This window comes from Mustela erminea, chromosome X (assembly GCF_009829155.1).
Source record: "Mustela erminea isolate mMusErm1 chromosome X, mMusErm1.Pri, whole genome shotgun sequence".
In the NCBI taxonomy this organism is placed as follows: Eukaryota; Metazoa; Chordata; class Mammalia; order Carnivora; family Mustelidae; genus Mustela; species Mustela erminea.
In genome coordinates, this window is record NC_045635.1 from 87,846,973 (window position 1) to 87,860,537 (window position 13,565).

The following is a 13,565-nucleotide window of genomic DNA, read 5'->3' on the forward strand; positions in this document are numbered from 1 at the left end:
ATCTTTTGAATCTATATATTTTATAACACAGACAAGTTCTTGCAATATACTTTCTTCAGATCACTGTGACTAGCAAATTACATAAAAAACAATGAATATGTATTTATCTGTATACAAAAATGAAGTATTGATTTTGGAGTTATTTTTCCCAAAAGGCATTGCTGGCTGGTCAGAGAGGTGGTATTATCAAGGGCTAAAGAATGGAGAGATGCACACTGGCCCTCTGGGAGATCAAACCCATACCCTTGGCACCATGTCTAGAGTACTCCTACCAGCTAAGGTAACTGGTTATAAACTTGCCGTTTAACACCTCAGGTCTGTTAAGCATGATTGCTCACAAATACAGCCTCCTTCAAGACTTCACTGAATAGTTCATTCTCAGCCAAAAAAAAAAAAAAAAAGTCCCTGGAAGGAATAGGTATGGATTTTAATATTTTCAAGCATTGAAAATTGCTGGGATTTTTACCGCTGGAAGTTTTTTAAGCTTGAAATCCATGTTTTTTCCCTGTGAGTTGACCCACTTGATAATCTCTGCTCAAGCAGGTCAGTAGCTACTCTTGGGCTATAACTGGGTTCCATTTCTTTTTATAAAAGTCCTTGTTATTTCTGTTAGGAGGGCTTGAAGGCTGAAAGGGGGGAAGGGGAACTAGATAGCTCATGGGCCTAGCTAATGTCATCTGATCTCATTCACCCTGAGGCTTTTTTGAATTTGGCTCCTCTTCACACAGCTTAAAATATGCACCGACCCTTCAGTCATTGACAATGGGCTCTGGAGTCAGACTGCCTGAGTTGAAAGCCAGTCTCCTCTAATTTCTAGCTGAGAGGCTTTAGGAAAGTTACTTCATCTCTCTGTGCCTCAATTTCCTTGCCAATGAAATTGAGATAATTAAAAACCTGGAAGAATTTTTGACAAAATTAAATGAGATAGTATATACAAAACACTTAGCCCAGAACATATAGCACGCATTCAGTAAATTTTAGCTATTAAAAAATACCAACAATCGAAAGTTACAAAGCTCTTAGGGCCTTAAGATAACGAATGGATTGGAGGAGAAAGAGATGTAATAAATATGGGACAGGTGGATGCTGTTGGCAGCTAAATTATTTCTGGGTAAAACACAACCTGACAAGTTCCTAGACCCTGAATGAACTAGGGTTGTTTTTATGTAGTTTGAGGTCAGGAGAGAAAGAGAGAAAAAAGAACATTTTGAAAGGGGAAGTGATGGTTATGGGGGAAGGGAGAAAAGAAGTCCTGAAGTTGGAAAACAAGTGCCCTATTTCAAGGTTTCTCCAAGGGTTAAGCCTCATGCTTGGGGGCCACCTATATGCCTTTTGGTCTGTTTGCTAGGCTGATCTTCCCCAAGTTGGCCACAAAAATTGCCATAATGCCAGCTTACAAGCAAAGTTCCCATGCTCTTCCATGCCTCATTTTTCCTTGAAAATAATAATAACTTAAAAGTGTGTAGGTCCACTGTCATGTTCTGGTCAAACACCAAGATTCCCTCGCCCCCCCACACCACCACCACGGGGGTCCCGCCTGGCAGTGTAGCTTAATCCCTATGGAGTCTTGAAGCCGCTAACCCTCCCACGGAGCCTTGCAACTAGAGAGCCCAGTGATCTAGCCTGGATTCTTTTGCCTGGTCTGGACTTGTCTCTTTAGACAGGCTAAAACAGTCTCTGCCATCAGGGGCCACGGGGCATTTCCCTACATCCTACTTTCAGCAAACCGCATTGTCAAAAAAAAAAAAAAAAAAGTCTTAAATTATGAACACTTCTTCCCTTGAGCAAAGATTCTCTAAAGAGTTCCTTTAAATGTTGTATTTCTTGACTCCGTGTTTTGATTTCTGAAAACTAGATATGTATACAAAAGTGTAACTTTCTATTAACTAGCTCACCTGCCCATCTCTAGTCACGAATTGCTGTTTTCAGGCTCATATTTAGCAACATCCTGAAGTTTTTCTAATCATCCAGGAATTCTTAAACTGTGTTTTAGAAGGGCAAGATTTTGTGCGGTGTACTTGTTAGGATTTGGATTCTTGGAAAATGCAATTTCTGTATGGTTTACATCATATTTGAATTAACATGAAAATTCGTTCCAGAACACCCAGGTTTCTTTGGGGAGGGGGTAGTTGGTTTTTTCCTCACCCGTTAACAGAAAATTTATTTAGGGACACCCGGTTCCTCGGACAGGCTGTGGCCATTACAGCTCTCACTGGGACTGGGAGGTTAAGGAATGTAAAGAGGTCAAACTCGGAACTTGAAACAGACACGAAAGAAACAAAATCCACCAATATATAGAGAATAATTACAAAAGAAGCGTGTGACAGAAATGGTGAGTTTCAGGTCGGTAGGAAGAATTATTCATGTAAATCTTCCTAGAGGAAGCAGAAATTTCTTAATTAAAAAAGGAACAGGAAACAAACCCCCCACATTGCGTTCCAACCCGAGAGTGCCGGTGCGCGAACGCAGTTTGTAAGCTCCAGGGAAAGTAAGCAGCTTCGGGACATTTTTCTAAAGTGCTCTTTGCAGTCCAAGAGCTTAGAATGCGGTTAGTTTTACGCACCGAATCCCTTTCCCATAAACTCTTCAAGAGGCGCCTTACTTCTTAAGGCTAAATCCCGTTGTCAGATTCTTTTAAAACGTGTGTCAGATCCCCTGAGCGTTGTGGGGGGAAACGGAGGCGAAGAGCCTGGGCGCTCAGAAATGTTTTGCAACGAATGAGCGAATGAATGAACCCCGGCGGAGAGCTGGAGACTGGGAAGTTCGCAGGAACTCTCTCTGTGCTCTTTCAACGCAGCAAACTGCAAACTTAGGAACAGGGTAGCTAGGGCTTAAGCGACTCAGTCTCTTAACTTCCAGCACCTGGGAACAGGTGCGGTTCCGACCGAGCAGACCGGACCTGGTACCAACTAGCTCCGGGCCAGAAAAGATGCGGTCCGCCTCAAGGGGACATCGCGGCGTCCTGTCCATGCCGCACTGTCCTTATCCAGTGATTTCGAAGGCGGAGCTGTGGTAGCCCTGCAGGGCACTTGGCGCTCTACCCCCACCCGCACAGGGGCTCGCCTGGGTCTGATCCCTAACGCAGTGCCAAGTCATTTCCTCGTCTAACTTGATGGGTCTTTGAGTATATGAAGCAATAAAATCAGAGGAGCAGAAAGAGAAAAGAGACAATTAAAAATGGCACAAGTGTTTCATGGAGAGACGAGGGCGCGGGCTGTTTGGACTGTGGCAGAGCTGTGAGGCCCAGACTGGGAGCGGCGCGGAGCGGGACCGGTTTTCCGGGGCTGGCAGCTGCCTTGAAAAAGTTTCCTGTGGAACATTCGCCAGCCGGGGCGGGGGCGGCGGGCTCAGCGGTGGATGTGGGAGGGGGCGTGCAGTCGGTGGAGGCCACGAGAGGCCGGCTCGCAAACCGTTATAGTCCTTCAGCACCTCCCTCGGCCAGTGCCCCCCACCCCCGCCCAGCCCGCCTCCTCGCCGCGCGGCTGCCCACCTGGCGACGTGACGCTGCACCAATCCTCTTCGAGCTGCTCCCGGGGGGCCTCCCTCCTTGTACCGCCCCCCTCCCCACCCTGAAAAAGGCGCACCCTGCCGGGGCAGACACTGCGCTCTCGTCGTTGGAGCACCCCTCTAAACTCCTTGGTCTCCAGGACGGACGCTCAGGCTCCTCTCTCGCTTTAGCTAAAGCGATTTCCCGCCTCTCAAACTCCAACTTCCCTTAACTCCTAACTTTTTCCCTCCACTTTCCCCTCCTCTATCTCCCACGCCACAAAACCTGGTCCCCTGTTGCTTTTTCCTGTCCTCTCTCTTTTCCTCTCTCTTTTCAACTTCTTGTCAGATTCCACCTCAGACTACCCGAGCGTGCCTAGCTCAGTCGCCCGCTTTCGATCAGCTCGAAGCCATGGCGGGACCTGGGGGTTGGAGGGACAAGGAAGTCACGGATCTGGGCCACTTGCCGGTGAGTAGAGAACGCCTATCTCTTCCGAAGTGCTCTCTAATGCGGGTTCTGAGCACTAGAGTAGGAGACGGACACCCGCAAGCTGGGCTAGGACAGGACTTCGACGGGGCCCCGGGTGCGGGAGGGGACCCTGGAAGCCCACTTGCGGAAAAGGCGCCCCCCCCCCCCCAGGCACCCGGGCCACGACAAACTCTCGAAAAGGCAAAGGGGCGGGCGGTGGGGGAGAGAGAAGAGGTGACAGTGGGGGTGGTGCGGGCCCTCAACTACGGGACATTTTCTAAATGTGGCCCATTTTGTCTAGCGGTGCTCGGGTACCTTTTCTTGATGGGCTCGAGGAGAGGCTAAAGAGCACGACAACTCGTGGCTTCCTGAGAACACTCTTCCCTATTACCTGCTGCCGGGTCGTTTGTTTCTTTTGCCAAAGGAGATGCCCACTCGCGGAGTGACCTTTACCTCTAGGTGACAGCGGGCTAGAAAATCAAAGCGTTGAAGTCTCACTTCTCTCACTTTATAATGGCGCTTTCCAAAACCTTGTTCTGCCAGGGCACTGTTCCCGATTGAGTATTGCAGGAGCGAAAGCACTCGACGCCTCTTGAGGAAGAAGTGAATTCCGCACATCCCAATTTAAAAAATAAAATATTGTGATCACTAACTAAACAGAATTAACTTTTTCTCACGGTTTTGGTTTGTGGATTCTCCTTTTTTCCCCGAATGTCCAGCTTTCCTCCAGAATTTTAATTGATTGGTGAGCTATTATCGCTGTCGTTATTAGTAGACTTGTTATTTTAGCGGTGCCGTTTATTTCATTGGCATCTGGTTTCTGGCAGATATTGGATCCCACCCCGCTCCCTTCTTTAAGTTCCCTTTTTAGATTGGCATTTCACTCGCACCCTCTCTTGAATGCAAAGGGCCCCTGGACTCTGAAAGGGAATAAGCATGCACCAGTGCTGGAATGATCGCCAGGCAACTGTAGTTCAAGGCAGTGGCCTACTTACTTTGGGAAAAGCTAAATATTAACCTTGAGGTTATAGGACTATTCAAAGCCGCGGTGCTTTAATTGTATACATATTTGGTATTTTAAGACTGTGTTCTCTATGAAGGCAGACACCTGTCCCTATAAAAAAATGGGCATTCTCCAAGCCTCACCCATATAGTTTTACGCTAGAATAGTGTAGAGGAGGAAGTAATGCATGTGGGTAACATTTTAGCAAATTGTGCTCAGCATTAAAAAGAAGGAACTTGAATATTGACGTATTGAATTGCATATATTAGCATTGCTGTTGTTGGTACAGCTTTATAAAATAAATCCACAAAATTTTTTTAAAAGTTAAATCTCTTTTCACCTTGCATATGTGAGATTTCTAGGATGTGGAGGCCTCAACTGGTGGTTTCCTTTCTGAACAGAATTTTCTTTTTCTGACTAGGTTTATTCTCAAGTAAAAGTATAAAACCAAGGAATAAAATGTTACCCTTCTCCAACAGTCTCTATGTAGGGTGCGGGAAAGAGATAAAAAAGCAAACTAGGGCAAATATGTGAAATCACAAATAAGTAAACTGAAATAACCATTTTCCCCCTAAAATTGACTAAAGAGAGGAATGGGCAAGACCTCACAGAAATAATTGAGCAGGGAATTCCAAACCCAAGGGGGAAAAAGTTTTATTGCCACAAAAAAATGGGGGGAAATGGCCCAGACTAACTGACCCGGTCATGGCCCTGGGACGTAAGAACTTGGTGAGAGCTGAGGAGATAAGGGAAAAGGCTGCAATCTTTACATTGCAGTTCAATGGAATATTAGTTTTCTGGGGGTTTGTGGGGGTGTGAAGGGGAAAAAGATGAGGTTGGTTTTTAATGTGGGAATATGGAGAAAACAAAACTTTGTGAAAGGTTTATAAAGTCCTCAGCTTCAATAATTTCTAAATTTCTATTATGCAGTATATCATTGTGGAGGTCTTCACCATAGCAAATTATGCATATTTGTGCAAGTTATGCCTAATTCTCCCCTCCCCAAACATCCAGCTCTAAACCCTAAGAAATATAGCAGAAGGGTAGCATTCCCTTTAGAATTTCCTTACCGTCAAATTTTTATAGAGTTGCAAAAAGTTTACGTTGCTTTAGTCACTGAGGTATATTTTAATGATTTGTTATTTTTTTGCCTTTGACTTATTTCCTTAGTTTCTGAAGAAGTAAAAGTAAATGAAGAGGTCAAAAGACATTGAAGTTAGTTAGCTGTTTGGAAGTTTGCATTTTGATGCAAAGTAGACGATAAAGCAAAGAAATCTGATTATGGTGACCACTCAAGATAATTAAGAGTTGCCACTCTTAAGATAATTATCCTCAATAATATCATCCTCATAATATCTGAAGATCAGAAAATTGGTATCATTCAACACCAAATACACCAATTTGGCAATAGCTAAATAAAGAGGGGGAGATTCAGACCTTGGTAATTCACATTGAGCAAAAAATAATTTTGCAGATTTTAAAATAATTAAATATGGGTTTAGTTCAAAATTGATATATTATGTCCTTGTGGGATTGGCCAGCTAAATGACCATGAGGCAAGGACCCTTGAGAGCCATCAGGCTTGGCTATGCAAATTTTAATTTAAAGAAAGTGGTGGAAGGTTATTTGGTACTTTTGTTATTAGATAGATATTATTTTTCAACCTAAAATAGTAAGCAAGAGTGAAAGCTGGGGAAACAGGAGAGGGGAGGGGAGGAGGGAATTGTTGAATTTTTTTTGTATAATGCTCTAAAGTTTACAGACATAAAGTAAGAGAGCCAACATAGTAACCAGGGAATGACAGGTCAACTATATTTAATTAATAGGTCGCTCTAATTTTTTTCTGATTTACTATCGAATAAATATCTCATAGGTGACAAAACAAAAAAAAGGTACAGAGATTTATGTTTGGTGCTTCCTTTTTGAAAAGAGAATTGCAAAGCCTTATGTCTTTATGTATATCTGTGTGTTTTGCACACACATATGTAGTAGTATTTTCACCTTGCCTGCCAGCAATACCTGTATGTGTGTGTCTCCCTCTCAGATCTCTGTCTCTCTCCATATATGTATGTATGTATATATGTGTGTATGTATGTGTATATGTGTGTGTGTATGTGTATGTGTATATGAATGACATATATATATCTCCTTATATATACACTCAACCCATGGGACTGGAAATTATTTCCTCATCTCCAAATCTGGCATGTCTTTCACTGTGATAGTCCCCTTTGTCTTCTGTGCCCAGTATGGTAATGACATTCCTCATGGCTGTGGCCTTGGTATTTGACACTGCCATGTGTAGTCCTAATCTATATTGGGGTCAGGATTAGACAGGCCTGGAGGACAGTAGTGGCAGAGGTGATCTGAAATAGCACATGATCCAAAAACTATATTTGAATTACATTAGGCTTATATTTAAATATAACTGTCTTCTCTCCCAGTCTTCCACCACGCAGACCAAGCGTGCTTTCCACACTCCGTCATGAGAACCTTCCTACTTTACCAAATACCTTAGTCCCCTGTTTCGAAGCAGTTTTACCTTCTAGTCAACAAGTGTTGAAACTTTCACCATGTTCTCCATTATGTATTTCAAGCTTCACCTCAGCATGACATTGTACTTCAATCTAATTTCTCAGTCTTTTCTCACCCAATTTCTAGAGGAGTGGGTTTTATGTTGGTGCACAAGAATATTACACAAGAATCATTTGGGGGATCTTGGGACCCATCTTCAGAAATTCTGATTTAATAATTCCATGGTAGGGACAAGGCATCTGTATTTTATTTTGTTAAGATTTTTTTTTTATTCTTAAGTAATCTCTAAACCCAATGTGGGACTTGAACTTATAACCCCAAGATCAAGAGTTGCATGCTGCTCTGACCGAGTCAGCCAGGTGCCCCAAGTAATCTGTATTTTAAACAAGATTCCCCAGATGGTTCTTAAGTAGGGAGTGTCTCTACAGTCCATAGTTTGAGAAATACTGGTCTTGAGGAAGAGATTTTCCATTCTAAATTTTCCACTTGAATTGTGATGCCCATTCTTCTATCTCTGAAACTCACTCTGGCACTTACTGTGTTATATATGTCATTTTCAGGGTTTTTTCTTCATAAACTTCATAAAATCTCTATTTCTAATATTTAAAATAAAAGAAGAAAAGCCTCTGCTATTCTTTCTAGGTGCTGATCTTTTCCTTTCCTTTAGCTGTCTAAATAGTAGTTTGTGTTCCCTAGCTCTCTTTCTTTACTGCCCTAAATCTAAAATTTATTGCTACCCATATTGACCATTTATCAGTTCCCTTTTGTTCTTAATTTCAGCTATCTTTTGTTCTGTTGATCAGCCTTTGCTTTTGAGTCTCCTCCATGACCAGTAAACACTGCCTTCTAGTGGTTCTTTTTCTTCCTGTTACCCCCCCACCCCCATCCTTAATAAAATTTCCATCAAGGTGTTCATTCCTTACCCCCTCCTTGAATTCAGAAGACAGAAAGAACTCCCGAAAATTTTGGGTTTCAGGGAATAACCAGACTAAGACTCTAAAAGTTGCAGGAGATATTTTAAATACCTAGAAAATATAACAAAGTGTAAAATGTTTGCCCAGCATTTTATGGTTCAAAAATGTTTTAAGACTTAGAATCTTCATAATCTCTTTTGAGAAAGGCTTTTATAAATTATGGTTTCATGTTTACTGACCATTTTTAACTAAATAGAACACCAAAGCGTATGGAACAGCCAAATAATCTCCCAAATTATTGTAGTAGTCTATATATATATAAAGATCTTTCCTCTGCTTCTTTTCTTATCTCAGAGTGGCAGGGCAGAGAAGAGGACCGAGTAATTATGGAGATCCCTCTGACGTGGACTTTTTACTTTCACAGAAGCAAACAAACAAGAAGTCCATTTTCAATGTTTCCTTCACTGGGACCCAAGGATAAATTTTCCATTTAGTGGAAAGTCTGATATAAGAAATTGAGTAATAGTACCCTACTAATAATTAGCACAGTTCTTCTCCCCTTGTTTCCCATTTTGACAATAATTTAGTCCTAAAAGATGCTAGTGTGGAGATGGGGAAAAAGTATTGCCTAAAACTAAGGAAAAAAATATTCTTAGTAAAGATGAATACTAAGTTGAGTTGCCTTAAGAAAAGAAGAAAAATTTTTATAACATTCTTTTTTTTAAAGGTGAGCCTGAGGAGAATTAGGATGTTTTGGTCATTTATGAGCAGGAAAACATTTCCAAACAACAGGAGTACAGATAAAATAAGGCCTCCAAGAATTCCACAGGTATTTTATTATCCCTGTCTATTTCCTTGGTGTTTTTGTTTTGTTTTGTTTTGTTTTGTTTTGGTAATTAGATACCTGGGTTCAAATATGAGTAAGGTATAATGCTTTTGAAGGCTAGAAAAAGGCTTAAAGATATTAGGACATTTGTGCTCAAAGATTCAGTAACAGAGTTGTTCAGATAATATAGTAATTCTCTAATACGTGGTATTTTTTCAGCTAAAATGTAGCCTTAACTAACAAAGAATGGATTACCAATAGAAATCAACTAATATATTTGATTTTATTTTTGATGGCCAGATGGCCAGAAGTTGTTCCTTCAGAATTAATAATGTCTAATACAAATCCCTCAATAATATCTTTCAAAGAAATATGCTAAATGCTAAAGTGATAAAGTCTTTAAGACAAACCTTAGCAACTCCTTTGTTGGCTAACTTTTCTCCCAGACTTTTTTCACAGAGTTACAACAATGCTATGCTTAATATCAAAGCCATTATAACAATTTATTTTTCTTTTTCTTAAATTCTCAAAATTAGCACCACGCTCTAACCAACTGAGCTAACTGGCCAGCTTAAATTCTCAAAATTATCATTTTAAATAGCTTTTATATATTCATTGGAAGTATGTTCCCTGAACTATTTGTTTTAATAATAGAGTGTTTATTGTGATATTGATTTTGATGATGACTTTAAGAAAGTAGGCTGCCATTTTTTCTAATCAAATCCAATTGGGATTTTAGGACATTAGAATCTGATTTTTTCTTATAGAATTTTAAAGCTAGGAAATCACCAAACACAAAACCTTCATTTTATATGTGTGAAAACTAAGTCCCAGAAAGAGTAAATAACTTATCCAGAGTCACATAGTTAATTAATGGCAGAGCTGGGGCTAAACCTCCAGTCTCCTGACTCTTCCAGTTAAATACTTACTGACTGAAGTAATCCCAGAGCTGTGTCATTTTCCTATGAGAGTTTTGTTAGATTACAGAAATACCATGACAGTTTTAAGAAATCCATAATGTCATTCATATACATTGCATATCCTCAATAGTTATTCTGTTTAGCTCACATTTCCCACAATAATAAAAATGTTTTCAAACAAAGTTAAACTAAGTTTGTGTTTATAAAATGTGCTTTCTGTATAAGGGATGTGAATCTCTAAGGATTTGCCAAAGATCCTACCACTTTGTGTATAAACTGGCATCTACTCATACCTCGTTTTGGTTTTGCTAAAATAACAAAATAAGCTGCTAGACTAAAAGTTTAAGTAGTGATAAAATTCAAGAAGTCATGTTTTGTGGTGCACAAGAAAAGGATATCCATATAAAGGTAAAGAAGCAATATTAAGAATGAATATGGAAATCTTAGGAATCTGTCCATAAACAAGTTTTTTTTTTCATAAACAAATATATATTTTTCTCCTATGATGCCACATTCAGGATTAAGACAAAGAAAATATCATCAGGAAATTTATGCCATGAAAAAGTATTCAGCTGATGCAAAAATTAACTTAAAAATTAAAAAAACACAACTGCTTAGTTAAAAAAAACCTGCAGTTTTTTAATGCCATTCTCTTGCTTTGTTATTCATATGTATATATATATATATATATATATATACACACATTTAAAAAATATTTTATTTATTTATTTGACAGACAGAAATCACAAGTAGACAGAGAGAGAGTAGGAAGCAGGCTCCCCGCTGAGCAGAGAGCTCAATGTGGGGCTCGATCCCAGGACCCTGGGATCATGACCTGAGCCGAAGGCAGAGACTTTAACCCACTGAGCCACCCAGGCGCCCCTGTTATTCATATATATTTAACTTTAGATTTATTTTTATTTTTAAGGATTTTACTTATTTACTTGACAGACAGAGATCACAAATAGGCAGAGAGGCAGGCAGAGAGAGGAGGAAGCAGGCTCCCTGCTCAGCAGAGAACCCGATGTGGGGTTCGAACCCAGAACCCTGGGATCATGACCTGAGCCAAAGGCAGAAGCTTTAACCCACTGAGCCACCCAGGCACCTCTATATTTAACTTTTTAAAAAGATTTTATTTATTTACTTGAGAGAGAGAGTGTGAGAGAGAGCATGAGAGAGGAGAGGGTTAGGGGGAGAAGCAGACTCCCCGATAAGCAGGGAGCCTGATATGGCACTCAATTCCAGGACTCCAGGATCATAGCCTGAGCCAAAGGCTATGGTTAAGCCAAAGGCTTAACCAACTGAGCCAACCAGAAGGCCTATATTTAGCTTTTAAAGAAACCCTGATTTTACTGACTTATCCAGATTTAAGACATTGTATATATTCTTTTGGGGTGCACTAAAGATTAATTAATTAATTTATTTATTTATTAAAACTATAAATAATATACAGTGTTATGTTTGTTTCAGGTGTACAATATAGTGATTCAACAATTCTGTACATTACTCAGTGCTCCTCACAATAAGTATACTCTTAATTCCCTTCACCTACTTTACCTATCCCCCCAAACACTACCCTTCTGAAACCATCCATTTGTTCTCTGTACTTAAGTCTGTTTTTTTGTTTGTCTCTTTTTCTCTTTTTGTTCATTTGTTTTGTTTCTCAAGTTCCACATATAAGTGATATTATATGGTATTTGTCTTTCTCTCTCTGACTCATTTCATTTAGCATGCTACTCTTTGGGTCCAACCATGTTGTTGCAAATGATAAGATCTCAGTCTTTTTCATGGCTGAGTAATATGCCTGTGTGTGTGTGTGTGTGTGTGTGTGTGTGTGTGTACCACATCTTCTGTTATTCATATTTAGAGGTGATATTCTTTCTCAAGAATTACTATTATATAAATAAACTGTCCAGACTTTGTATCCAGTATCTACTCATCATTGCTGTATGCTAAACTTTCTGCCTGTCTGGTTAGTACTCAAAAATGAATTTTATTTTTTTAAAATTTTTTAATTTTTTTTTAAAGATTTTATTTATTTATTTGACAGAGAGAAATCACAAGCAGGCAGAGAGGCAGGCAGAGAGAGAGGAAGGGAAGCAGGCCCCCTGCCGAGCAGAGAGCCCGATACGGGACTCGATCCCAGGACCTTGAGATCATGACCTGAGCCGAAGGCAGTGGCTTAACCCACTGAGCCACCCAGGCGCCCTCAAAAATGAATTTTAAAAGAGTGTGTCAATTGTAAACAGATAAATTTATTTCTATTTCAATAATTCTTCTAATTGCATTATGAATATGCTTCAACTAGACATAATTGTATGCATTTTACAGGTTTGTAGTAAGTTTATTATGCAGCTGCTTAATGTTCATGTCATTGTTTCTTTTCCATAAATGACTATATTCTATCCAGGAAAATTGTGACATGTTTATTCTTTCGGTAAATGACACTTAGATTCCTCCCATGGAAAGTCTAATGAAGCAAGGCAGATTGGAAATGCCATTCTGGATAGATGAATGCTTGCCTACTTTTCCAAGAAGACAGACAATTTTTGTTCTACATTTTTGTAGGATCCAACCGGAATATTCTCACTGGATGAAACCATTGGCCTTGGTACTTATGGCAGGATCTATTTGGTAAGTGGAGTTAGATTGTATATTGGTTCTTCATTTTCTAATGACAGTGATTGCAAGTGAAAACTCTACACTGCTGAGCAAATAATGACAAAAGCATTACACCTATATATATATATATAGAAGTTCTTCTTCACTTCTTTATATTTACAATCCCTATGACTCCATACCCATTTTAATTCCTGGGGGGTGTGCATATGTGTGTGTGTGTGTGTGTGTGTGTGTATAAGTGTGTGTGTTTCTGTATTTGTTTTTATTTGAAGAAATACAGCTCTCTCCACCACCAGATTTTAGGAATAAAAACACCAGTCATGAGGTAAAAAGCAAAGGTAAGTTTAGGTAACACAAAAAGATGGTTTCTTATTGTCAGTCATCAGAACTGGTTTGCCATAAAAAGAAGAAAAGTCAAGAGAGTAAAAGGTGAGTTGTGCATGGTAATTCTTTTTTTTTTTTTTAAGACTAGGGTTTATTGGGGTATAGTTTACATTTGGTAAAATTCGCCTTTCTAAATATCTAATTCTATGAGTTTGGACTAGTCATGTAGTCATTTAGTCATGTAACTATCACCAGAATCAAGATTTTTCCAACATACATTTTAAACACAGTATACCTTCAAGAAATATTACTCAAGTAATACTTCACTGTGTGGTAACCAGTTGGTATAGTTTATATTAGTTATATATTTTACTTTTATGTGTGATATAAACCCACAATACTACTACTTTTTTTTTCCTATGTTCAATGCTATTACTTTTTATTTAATTATCTTTTAGAGCAATTA

At 39.6% G+C, this 13,565-nt stretch overlaps 1 protein-coding gene across 5 annotated transcripts in view; it reads left to right on the top strand.

Annotated features, from left to right (window-relative positions):
• Positions 1–3,467: 3,467 nt before the first annotated feature.
• Positions 3,468–13,565, top strand: part of NRK (Nik related kinase) — a 123,209-nt gene continuing 113,111 nt past the window's right edge. For all 5 annotated transcript variants that reach the window (XM_032331217.1, XM_032331218.1, XM_032331220.1 and 2 more), the window contains exons 1-2: positions 3,468–3,955; positions 12,722–12,787. In XM_032331217.1, the coding sequence (XP_032187108.1) occupies positions 3,899–3,955; positions 12,722–12,787 (123 nt within the window). In that variant the 5' untranslated portion in view covers positions 3,468–3,898. The remainder of the gene's footprint in view (positions 3,956–12,721; positions 12,788–13,565) is intronic.